The 13,233-nt window shown below is 34.1% G+C and overlaps 1 protein-coding gene across 2 annotated transcripts; it reads left to right on the forward strand.

Annotated features, from left to right (window-relative positions):
• Positions 1–5,512: 5,512 nt before the first annotated feature.
• Positions 5,513–11,815, forward strand: LOC119825147 (olfactory receptor 5AC1-like). 2 transcript variants are annotated; one of them, XM_038345840.1, is made up of 2 exons: positions 5,513–6,407; positions 11,781–11,815. In XM_038345840.1, the coding sequence occupies exons 1-2, from the start codon at positions 5,513–5,515 to the stop codon at positions 11,813–11,815; spliced, it is 930 nt and encodes a 309-aa protein (XP_038201768.1). The 2 variants fall into 2 exon arrangements, with proteins under 2 accessions (XP_038201768.1, XP_038201769.1); XM_038345841.1 differs by lacking the exon at positions 11,781–11,815 and having other exon boundaries at positions 5,513–6,439.
• Positions 11,816–13,233: the final 1,418 nt, after the last annotated feature.

The following is a 13,233-nucleotide window of genomic DNA, read 5'->3' on the forward strand; positions in this document are numbered from 1 at the left end:
AGCAACATGGGATATGGCCGGAATTCACAGATGACTTTCATTTGAGAGATTCCACGTTTCTGTTGTTTACATAAGTAGATTTAATAGAAGAGAAATTATCTTATCAACTTGACTGCCTAAGCGTGAGCTGAACAAGGACAGCATGAAACATTGGATGAGGTAAAAGACCATGAGATCACAAACAAAGAACCACAGACAACAAAGAAATGCTGAGAGTGTGAGAGTGGGAGAAATAGTCTTTTCCTGGGAATAACAGAATTGATCATCCAATACCAAATGGTCATCCGTGAAATCATACATACAAGTGATTTGTCACAGACTGAGTAGGTTGCACTTAGGAATATATATATATATATAATTTATATATATATGTGTGCGTGTGTGTGTATGTATGTATTTATATATCAACAATTAATTTAAAAGGAGACTATGAATCTGAAAGAGAGTAGGAAGGGTATATGGAGGGAGGAAAAAGAAGTGTTAAGTGATATAATTATATTATAACCTCAAGAATAAAGAAAATAGAAAGCATCTGCTAAGCATCAGGATTACAAGGATGAGCGTGTGATCAAACCAGACTCTCTGAATGTGGCTGGCAATGGGGGCTGACTGAAAAGCCATTGATATTGGCACTGGGACTTGTTTCTACTGCATGTACTGGCTTTTTGGGACCCTAGTCTGTTTGGATGCACACCTTCCTAGGCCTGGATGCAGTGGGGAGGAGCTTGAACTTCCCACAGGGCAGGGTACCTTGCCCTCTCTTAAGACTGGAGGGGGGAGTGGGTGAGTGGGGGAGTGGGAGGAGAATGGGAGGGGGGAGGAAGTGGAAATTTTTGAATGGAAAAATAAATAAATAAGCCGGGCGGTGGTGGCGCACGCCTTTAATCCCAGCACTCGGGAGGCAGAGGCAGGCGGATCTCTGTGAGTTTGAGGCCAGCCTGGTCTACAAGAGCTAGTTCCAGGACAGGCTCCAAAGCTACAGAGAAACCCTGTCTCGAAAAACCAAATAAATAAATAAATAAATAAATTAATAAATAAATAAATAAATAAATAAAGGGAAAAAAGACAACTGCATATATTGTCTATGGAAACAACTCTATCATTGTATGCATAAAAAAGCTATAATTAAAAGCTTCTGGAATAGCTTAGTGAGTAAAATTCTTGTTCTGCCAGCATGAGAGTCTGAATCCAGTCTGCAACATCCATATAAAAGTCTTGGCATTATGGTGAACCCGTGGCAATGATAGAGGTTATGACAAGCACAGTCTGGTGTCTCACTGCTTAGCCAGGGTAGACAACACAGAGAGCCCCAGGTCAGTGAGTTAACTTGTCTAAAAATATTCTAAAAAACTAAAAGCAAATCTAAACAAAATCAAAGAAACAAACAAAATCCATTGTAGAGAGTACTTGAGGAAAGACATTTGAGATTAATTTCCATTTTCCACGTGAATATACAAAGCTGTGCACATACACCTTTACAAACAGTTACATCCATAAACATATAAAACATTTATGTAAACACAAACCCTACAATTAGTTTTATTTACAGAAAAAATATACATATATATATGAATACATATGAATATAAATACACACAAACACAACATAATACATATTTTACTAGTTGAACAAATTGAATAACTTTGATTTCTTCTTTTTTCCTTTGTTCTATTCTCTCACCTGAACTGAGACAATAACTGTTAATGATTTGAGTTGATAATTTCATTTAATCTTTATGATTTTAACTGTAAATATATGCATATAAAGAAGAATGAGAATTTTAATAATTTGAAGTGTATTAATTGTGATAAAAGAACACATACATCTCGATGTTTTATTTTTTATTATTTTGGCTATTTATTAAATAGTGGAAATACTCTATCATTATGTTCTCTATAGATTGTAAGAAAAGAACTATGAGCAACTGAGAAAAGCTGGGAGTGGGAGAGATAGTCCTCTCAGGGAGGAGCTTATGAATTAGCTGTCCAGTGGTCAACAGAGAGCTTTTAAAGCATAAATATAAGTAACATTATATGGACTGAATAATTTATATTTAGAAATTTATTTGCACATACACATACATATGCATGAAATAAAAATTAATGAAAGAAGATCCCATGAATTTAAAAGAGTATGAGGAGTGCTGTATAGGAGGTTTTAGAAGGAGGAAAGGGAAGGACAAATGTTGTAATTATAAGTTCAAAAAGAGAAAACTACAGAAAGAAAATAAGAAAATGAACATCTGTCATTTTATTCTAAGTAACATGGACATAGCCAACAATCCTGTCTTCCTTACTAAGATGGATGGAACTCTATGAAATTATGAGCCTCAACAAATGATATTTGGTGTGGGAGAATTGTCTGTAATCTGTCAATCCTGTTTTAAATAAATGCTGATTGGCCAGGCAAGAAGTATAGGTGGGTATTTGTGACAAAGAGGAATGAAAATAAACTTATTCTAAGTTTTTGCTCAGTGACTTTTTTTAATAAACAGTCTCCCCTGTGAACTCTGAGGACACAATGCATTTTTATTGTATTAGCTTTGTGTATGATGTGATGATTTGTTCTCAATGCCCAATGGAACAACTTTGACTTTATCCTGCTAGGGATACCTTGGGAAATTAAGAGAATTTGAAGATGATTTAAATAATCTGTTTTCCATGAAAGAAAAGATGCTAAATCTCTTCATTTTGGAGTTTGTAGGGGGAACTTGGCTCACAGATAATACTACTTTCCCCCATATGATTAACATAAATTTCAGAAAATGAGCACATTTTTAGTTGCCTGGTATTTCACAGATATTGGGTGAGAAAGCAGATTTCCAAATTTGTAATTTATACAGAATATTTTCATAAGAAATTAAAAAATTTTAAAAGGATTTTATAAAAATTAGCAACAGAAAAGAAGACAGACACCTACGAATGGCAGTCTGAAAAATATATATCATTTGGGATTGCATTGCATCAGTAACACTCATTAAGAATGATCTCACTGATCAGACAATGAAGGTAAAAAATGAATAATGATAAGAAAATTTTAATGTATTCAGTGGATATTTTGTAGTGTGAAAGGTTTTCTTAATTAAGACATGATTATGCCACAATTATTACTTATTTATAATATTTCTGAATGAGAAATTCTCTCTTAAGTGATCATGGTTGAGTGAAATAAAATTTCTTCAAATTCACCAAATCATGTGAAGCTAAGGAAAGCAACTGCCACAGACTCTACTTGTCTCCAAGTGCTTCATGAAACTGTTCAGCTAAATAATTATCATTGAATTAATATTCTTACTGTTAAGTTAAAATTATTAATTCTAAGCTAAATTATATATCAAAATAACTGAAGACAGTTACAATAGTTATATCTGGCCATACATTTTATCCTGATGTATGTTTAGGACTCTATGTGTTTAAAAGTAAAAGTTCTCAAATGTGATTTTTATTTTCTGTTAGATAGAACAGCAGCTCAAAAATCATTCCTTATACCGATATTCAATTCTTAGAAGAAAATGTGTTTTCATTTTAAAGTTATGGACAGCCAATTTCTGCACATTTTTACACATAAAAATGTTCTGAAAGTTGCATATAGGATAGCAATATCTATGCTTTTATTTATTCATTTTATTTTAAATTATTTTTCATATGAAAATTTTTGAAGTTTTTCTGTGACTAAAAATATTAAAAAATCATTTTGTTTATACAATTTTAAAAGAAATATAAATCTTATATTCTAAACAGATGCTCACAGAGCTCACAATGGAAATATTTTAATAAGAACATTTTTGAAGTTAAAAGGTATCTAAAATCTTCCCTAAGTATTACAAACATATATATATGTATATATATATATATATACACATTCTCAATGCCAAAAATTTCTTTCCTATAATAGCTAAAGAAATATGAAAATATCTTGGAGGTTATTTCTATATTTCTATTGAACTTTGCTTATAAAAAATTAAATTATTGCTTTTAAATTTTCATGTCACAAAATATTTTTTTAAAAAAAGACAGTATCAAGACTCCATTGTTCTCAAGTTTATAAGCTATTAACATGTTTGATAAAATTCTTTTACCCACCACTTAATATATGCATATTGATGAGAATATCTACATGTAGATATAATTTTGTGTAAAATATTAATTATATAAGTCTGCTTTTATGAAATACCTAGTTGGTTTTTCCTTCTTTCCCACCTCTCCCTCTTCTTCCAAGTATCTACTCAGATACCAAGACAACCAATATTATAAATATAATGTGTTTTAAACATATTTTTGAAATTAAGAGTATATTTTAAAAATCAGAGCTTATTTGTCTACTGTATGATTATGGCAATTTTTACTCCTGCATATTTTGGTCTTCAGAGATAATATTCATTGTGGTAATTCCAGTACAACTGATAATAGTTCTCTTTTGAATGTACCAAGAAATATCTACCTGTTTCTCTTATGTGCTCCTTTTGATGAATTATATATTCTTTGTATATCTGTTTTTATACAGTAATGTTTAGATTTCTAAAGTATAACTAAAAGAATGGTAGGTTTATTAGTAAGTATATTTTATTCAAATAAATTGAATTTTGTAAAGTTGTATCCCAAAGGTTGTTTCAATTAGTATTTCACAAGTAATATGGGAAAACATCAATTTCTTCACCTTAATGTCGAGTGAGCACTGTGATGTCTTTTACTTTATGCTAATCATATACCTGAGGAGATGTGATGTGTGTTCATTTTCCTGTAGGTATATGCAGAGTACACAGTAGGAATTTCATTCTATGTATTTCCAGATTACAGCTGACAGTGCTAGCATAATCTGTCACATCAGTTACACTTTCCCACTGTATGACAATGCATATTTGTTTAAGTATTTATTCTTTTTATATTAGAATTGGAGAGCTCTTCTAATCCCACTTCTCTATTATGCAATGTCTAAATATCTTGATTATTTAATCTTTAAGCTTCAGTTTAACATCAAATACACTCAAGTGTATCAAAAAGATTATTCTCTTGAGAGGGGAATCTGTTTTATTCATGTGAGTTTCAAATGAGATATGCAGTTCTAAATATGGAAAACACAAACTACATTCATAAAATTTAAAGATATTTTCACAGTTGGGTGGTGGTGGCTTATGACTTTAATCTCAGCACTTGGGAGGCAGAGGCAAGCATATCTCTGTGAGTTCAAGGCCAGCCTAGACTGCAGAGTCACTTCCAAGACCACTGGGGCAGTTACATAGAAAACTCATGCCTGACCCCACCGGCAAAAAAAAAAAAAAAACAAAAAGGATTTCCACTAAATGCACATATTACTTTAGTTGTGTTAATGTTTAATTTTTTTAATATTCAGAAATTGTAATGCATATTAAAGTAGACAATGACGAAATTTTTAAAGTCCTGGTTTAAGAAACATCCATTTGGAATATACTAGTGACAAGGATATCACAAATTTTATAGTTTTAGGAACTCTGTATTTATTGATTCTTTCATTTTAGTGACTGTCCATGTCAGACATGCCAGAAGAAAACCACACTCTGGTGACTGAGTTTATCCTCACGGGACTCACAGATCAGCCCACTCTAAAGGCTGCCCTCTTCCTACTGTTCCTAGTCATCTACCTTGTCACTATGGTGGGCAATCTCGGACTGATTGTTCTCATTTCGAAGGACCGTCACCTTCACACCCCTATGTACTTATTCCTCAGCAGTTTAGCCTTTGCCGACTCATGCACTTCATCTTCTGTGACTCCCAAAATGCTTATCAACTTTTTGTCTACAAATCATGCGATATCCCTTATTGAGTGCTTTGCTCAGTTTTACTTTATGGGTTCCAGTGCAACTACAGAATGTTTTCTCCTGTCTGTGATGGCCTACGATCGCTATGTGGCCATATGCAAGCCTTTGCTTTATCCAGTGCTGATGTCTAATAGACTCTGTACTCAGTTTATAGCGGTGATATACTTACTTGGTGTTCTGCACCTGGCAATTCATGTGGGTTTGTTACTTAGACTGACTTTCTGCAGATCCAACATTATACAATATTACTATTGTGAAATTTTACAACTTTTCAGCATTTCTTGCATTGATCCTTCAATTAACATGTTTGTGCTTTTAGTATTTTCAATTTCTATACAAGCCTTCACCTTTGTAACCATCATCGTCTCATATGTCCGTGTCCTCTTTGCCATCCTGAGAAAGAAGTCTGAGAAGGGCAGAAGCAAGGCCTTCTCTACCTGCAGTGCCCACCTGCTCTCTGTCTCCTTATTCTATGGAACTCTTTTTCTCATCTATGTTTGCCCTGGGTCTGGACCAGTTGGAGACAAAGAGAAGATGCTTTCTTTATTTTATACAGTAATAATTCCCCTGCTCAATCCATTTGTTTACAGCCTCAGGAACAAAGAGGTTATAGGTGCCTTTAGAAGAGTTGTAAGGAAATACTAATTGTACAAATTTAAGACATTTCTCCCTCACATTACGTGAAAAATAAGATGACATAATCAGCAGAAAAGAAAAGAGCTCCTATGTACTGACCAGAACTCTGTCATTCTCCTGCAGGGTCAGTGCCCTCTGCTGGGGACAACTAGCTTTGAATTTTAGGTCTGAAACCCCATTGGTTTCTTTCATAACGGTCAGAGAAGCTGTGGGATCACAACTCATAAACACCTTGTCTAGAAATAATATTCTCTACTTTATTTGGGTTTTTAGATTTTCATGTTAACTATTTTCTTTGTCATTTCCAAATTTTCAGATGTGAATTTGTAGTTTTACTAAGACATCCTGAGACAAAATTGCCGAGACAATAACTCTAATCATCTTTGGCAAATATAATTAGCGGTTTTCAGGAAGGAAAAGCTTACTCCTCTTTAATAAGGTTTTTAATCATTTACTACACTAAAAAACACTGTTAAAAACAAAAAAATTCTCTATTTCATGATGGAATGCATTCTTGAGAAGATATGTACTATTGAATATCAGAAAAAAAGAAAATGCAATTAAATATAAAGATGGTATCAATGGATATAGGAAGAAAAATGGAGTAGCCATAACTTAAAATGTTCAAAATGTGTCATGTCTATATTTAGAGCCCAGGCTACCATTTTATCAATGATAGTAAATAATAATTTATAATATTTATAATAATTTATAAATTTTAACGCAGTGAAAAGCAATTTCATAAAGCTTCATGGTAATTACATTACTGTTGTTTTCAATTTTAGTTAGAGTTGAAAGTGGAATTTACAAGATTGTCTGGCACCTAAAATTAAATAAATACAAAGTTATGCTAATGAATTCTCAACTATAGAAAAATAATGATTGCAGGTACACATCAGATGTAAATTAATTGATAATATACCACACAATTGTATATTTTAGTTTAATGAGTGTTATTTTTGTAGACATATGTAATTCATTATTTTTTAAAAAGAGTAATTATATTATTTCAATATATTTATTTGTGAAAAATATCAAAATTTGTGAAAAGTATCAAAAGAATTAGCTTTAAATTGTTGGACTACTAACAGATATGCCTTGTTCTACTAGTTGGAAGCAGCTTATCTGCATGTCAGTGGCAACAACAATACCAAATATTTTCTATAAAGAAAGCTGTATGATGCCTTTATTTAATTACTTAACCATAATCAAAATGCACATTATTAGAAAAAAGTCAACTTTTGTATCTCATCCTAAAATAAATACCCTTATTTTCTCTGTGACAAAAGTCCTTTAAAAATATACTACATAACTAAATTCATTTTAAAATTATTTGTATACAGGCATGGTGGTACATTAATTTAATCCCAGGTTTCAGGAGGCAGAGGCAGGCAGCTCTCTGAATTCAAGGCCAGCCTGGTCAAGAGTAATGTTCTAGGACAGCTAGGGCTGTACAGAGGAACCCTGTCTTGAAAAATCAAAAGAAAAGTTATTTATATGTACATCTAATTTAAAATGTTGAATTATTTTCCTAACATTGCAATCTGCTTCCTAAACTTTCTTTTTATCTATGCTTTAACATATTTTAATTGGCATATCAACTTAAAATCTATGTTACCAAATCTATCTGTCTCTCTCTGTCTGTCTGTCTCTCTCTCTCTCTCTCTCTCTCTCTCTCTCTCTCTCTCTCTCTCTCCCTCTCTCTCTCTCTCTTCAGTTCTTGTTTCTCTGTGTAGTCCTGGCTGTCCCGGAACTCCATCTGTAGACTTTGCTGGCCTTAAACTCAGAGATTTGCCTTTCTCAGTCTCCTGAGTGCTGAGAATAAAGGCATGTGCCACCACCAACCAGCTCAAAAAGTCTTTACTATCCCTGAAATTTTACAAATTAACTCTGTTTTTAAAAGCATTTGTTACTCTTATATAATACCTAGTTCAGTTCTCCATGTCCACTATACAACTTCCAACATCCTGTAACTCCAGGAGATCACAGATCTTGTTCTTATTCCCATCATCACCAAGCACGCACATGGTACATATATAATCATGCAGGCAGATACACATCCACCCTCCCATCAGGACCAAGCACACACATACCACACATACAATCATGTAGGTAAATACTCATCCACATTCCCCTCAGCACCAAACATGCACATGGTACAGTGGTACACATGCAATCATACAGGTAAATACTTATCCACACTCCCATTGACACCAAGCATGCACACGGTACACATGCAATCATGCAGATAAATACTCATTCACTCTTAAAATAGCACCAAGCACGCACATAGCACACATACAATCATGTAGGAAAATACTCATTCACACACAAAAAGTCATTCTTTTTGAGTTTACAAGTATAATTATGTCATAATTCTTTTAACAAAAATAATCAGATACCATATTACTTCAAAGAGAAAAGCTTAATTATTCACATGTAATTGTGGCTTGACTTGTAGTAGGGGCTATTATGGCAAATTGTGAGGGTTATCAATGAAACTTAGATGATAGATTCAAATCCTGCTATAGTATCTAGAGTATAGGCACAAGAGATGAAAGGACATTCAGTGAATTAATTATACTGTATTGTATTATAAACAAATTGGATAATTATCTAACATAAATGAACCATTAAGATGATACTCTGAAAACTGAGAAATAAACATAATTTTAATAATAAGATTATTAAAAAATAATGCAATACTTATGTCCTTGTGTAGTCTCACATACAATGAATGTGAGAGAGCCCACTGGCTATCTCTTTAACTTTAAACTTAGTTTTTGAGAATTTTATATACAAGTAATATATTTACATCATTTCCACCCTTAACTTTCTCCCCTTCTCCTCCTGTGTCCCTACAAATTCCACTCATTTTTATGAACTTTTATATAATCATAGTTGCACCATGTATATACATGCACACACACAAAACACACACACACTTAAAACTAATTATTCTTTTTCTTATATATGGGTTTATAGTTGGTGACTTATGATTGGATAACCTATTAGTGGGCTTAACTTTGCAAATAAATGGTTGTTGTACTTAGTAGCGTCCACCTTCTGAAGAAAGATGTCTCGCTGCTGAGGGGTAAGAGTAATACCTATTTGTGAGTACATAAGAATTAAGAATGCAGTTTGAAATTATATTGCTATAGGAAAGTTACAGTAATTGGTTCTCACTTAGAACCTCTGATGTCTACAGCCACAGGTTTTTGGCTAAGTTTACAGTACTGGGCTGAAGTTCCATCCTGAGTGGGCCTTATTTATATTCATCTACACGAACGTTGTTTACCCTAAAAATAACACTAATGCTATTTTGCCTTTGTGGGCCTCTTCCTGGTTGAACATTGTTTGTAGCTTTTAAATTTGGATAAGATTATTGATCTTTTTTCTCCCTTGGCAACTTGCATAGTACCTTCAGACCTGTGTTCATTTGGTCTTAGGTAAAAGTCTTGCTGGTCTTTTTCATCTGGATTCCTTGTATTTAAAGTGTGTTTTTATTTTAGCAATGGGGTCTAATCTTTAAGTTTTGGGATGCAATCAAGGACAATGGCAATAGTCCATATTGTTTGGTGAATCTCTTTGACACCTTCCCCTCAACAGCACAAAGGGAGATTTCTAAGCCTGAAACTGGATCTTCCATCAGATAGTCTATGGCTCTTGAAAGAACCATTATGGCCCTATGTAATGTCATTCCATTTAAACTTTCCTCATACCCTTTTCAAGTACTCTGAGGGTTAGTTATCTCTTCTTTTTCTTCCTCTGTATTAACCTCAACCTCCTTTTCAAAGTTGTAATTTCTCTCCTAGTTTTTTTTTTTTTTAAATTTCACTTCATAGCTCCTGTGTCCCATTATCATCCTCTCTAGAATTATTCTGTTTTCCCCTTTATCCCATGGTCACCCTTTACCTCCCTGGCTTCTGCAGTTATCAGGATAAATACTCAAATCTAAAGCCTCTGAGCCACGATCTGCAAAGAGAGAACATGTTTTGCATTGCCTCACTCACTACAATATTTTCTGACTTTATTACTTTCCCTGCAAATTTTAGGATCTCACTGTTCTTCTCAGCTGAGTGGAACTCATTGTGTGAGTGTACCACATTGTTATTTCCCATTCATCAGTTGAAGAACATCCAAGTTGTTCCCAACTCTGTTGAAGATTCTCAGTTTCCTTTCAGCCTTTCCACTCTGAACTAATCAGTCTTAGCATCAACAGATCCCTTCCATAGACATAATGCATGAAAGCTTTTCACTAAACTCAAACAGAATTTTCAAACCCTTCCATCCCAGAAAATTCTGTCTGTACTAACCTTTACATATATTCTGGTCAATTCTCATTTTACATACCAATCCCAGTTTCCACTCCCCACCTCTGCCTGCTCCTTCCACCATACACCTTCCACAGACACTGATCCTCATCCACTCCTCAGAGAGGGTAGGGCTTTCCATGTGGAGTTAACAAAGTCTAGCACATTGCTTTGAGGCATAACCAAGGCTCTCCCCATTATATGTAAGCTGAACAAGGTATACCTCCAAAAATAATGGGCTCCAAAAAGCCAGTTAAATCAGTAAGGATAAATTCTGGTCTCACTACTAGTGACACAACAGACTGACCCAGCCATACAACTGTCACCCATATTCACAGAACCTAGTTTGATCCTATGCTGGCTCTCTCACTGTTAATATGGAATCGGTCAATGAGCTCCTATTAGCTCAGGTAAGGTGTTTCAATGGGTATCCCCATTATGGTCTTGACACATTTTCTCAAATTATCACTCCTCCTTTTCTTTGACTGAACTTTGAGAGCTCAGACCAGAGATTCGTTGTAGATATCTGCATCTGCTTCCATAAGTTGCTGGATAAAGGTTCTATGATGAATTAAGGTATTCATCAATCTGAATACATGGAAGGCAAGTTCAGGCACCTTATTCACTATTGTTTAGGATCATAGTTGGGGTCATCCATGAGGATTCCTGAGAGTTCCCAGGAATTCTCTAGTGCTAGTCCCATAATGACTCCCTCAATCAAAATATCTCTTTCATGGTTCTCCTCTGTCCTTCCTGGATCTCAACCATCCTGTTCCCTCATGTTCTCCTGGTACTAGAGAGGTGGTTCAGAGGTTACAAACATTGACAGCCCTTCCAGAGTTTCTGAGTTCAATTCCCAGCAATCACATGTTGTCTCACAACTATCTATAATGAGATCTGCTGCCCTCTTTTGGCCTTCAGGCAAACATACAGATAGAACACTATACATAAATTAATGAATCTTAATACAAAAGAAATGACATTTTTTTACCTTGTATTATTGTTTAAAGCAACAGCTGTAGATTTTTAGGATGTAGAATTTTCTACAAAATTGGTTCAAAGAAATGTTTGATATATTCCAAATTGTCATATTACAATGCTTTATCATAGCATTGATGTTAGATGTGTACATAGTGGGGACAAAGTTTTAAACACTAAAACTTTGAAATATTAAATGCAGAGTAAAGACCAGCTCTCATAGTAAAATTATTTTTGAGCTATTCATAAATCACATAGAAATATATTCTCCAAAACTCAAAATGTTGATTTTGTATAGTATATCACACACACACACACACACACACACACATATATATAATCAGTTGATAAACTCAGATTAAAAGCAGTACTATAAATAACAACAACAAAAATGTAATTTTAAAGCATTTTAATAAAAGTGCCTTAGGATGGGAGAAGGACCAAACCTAGGAGTTCAAAATTTTTTATGTCTTTCATTTTGTATTTTCCTGAGCTGAATTTGTATTTGCTTTTTTGTATGCCAGTCACCATGTGTTCTTCTAACTTGATCTGGTATTTAAAATTAACAGAAAACATGAGAAAACCTTACATGTCTACAGAAAACTAAATATGACCCTCTACCAGGGAAGCTCATGAACAATTTTAAAATACTTGAGTCAGTCTATTCAAGTCAATAAACATTTGTGAAACTGTGCATTTTTAAAGATTGTATTGTGTAATAATTAAACAAAGCTTTGAGAGTTTATCTGAAAAAATTATTCAGATAAAGGAAGTGCTAGACCATAATTTTATAAGTATGAAAGGAATTTGTAAGTTCTTTTTTTTTTTTTAGAATAAGCACGGCTAAGATTCCATTAAAGGCTTCATGAGAACTGTGAACACTGCCAGCTGAAAACAGTAAAATGTTTTGTATCTCAGAAGCATATACTTGGCATTTTCATATAAAATCAGGAATGATGGATCTCAGAGACACAACAACTGTTGCGAGGGTGATTCTCACTGCATTCCCAGTGTCATTTCTGTTCAGTCTCTGCACAATCACATGGACCATGAATGTCAATGGTGGAATGTCAGGAGTACAGGATGATTTGCTGCCTGTTGCTACTGATGTGCCAGTTGTATGGTCTTAATGGGAATGCTTGGAATGAAATAAGCATATAGCTACTAAGTGTGCAAACTATATTATTTTTAACACGTGTTATAAAAATGTCAAAGGTATTTAACCTTCATCTTGTAAGGATGACAATATACTCTACGAATTTCGTCAAAGGGCTAGACGTTCTCTATTTCTTTGAAGTGGATGGAATCTTTACTGCCTGAATGATGTGGGATTCCCCTCTGTATGCTGTGAATGCCATTGGTTAATAAAGAAGTTGCTTTGGGCTTATTGCAGTGCAGAATAGGGCAAGGCAGGAATTCCAAGCAGATAGAGGAAGAGAGAGTAGGCAGAGTCAGGGAGAAGACATATAACCTCCACAGGAGACAGATACCGGATGATGGATGGAACCTTAT

The sequence above is a fragment of the Arvicola amphibius genome, chromosome 10 (assembly GCF_903992535.2).
Source record: "Arvicola amphibius chromosome 10, mArvAmp1.2, whole genome shotgun sequence".
Taxonomy (NCBI): Eukaryota; Metazoa; Chordata; class Mammalia; order Rodentia; family Cricetidae; genus Arvicola; species Arvicola amphibius.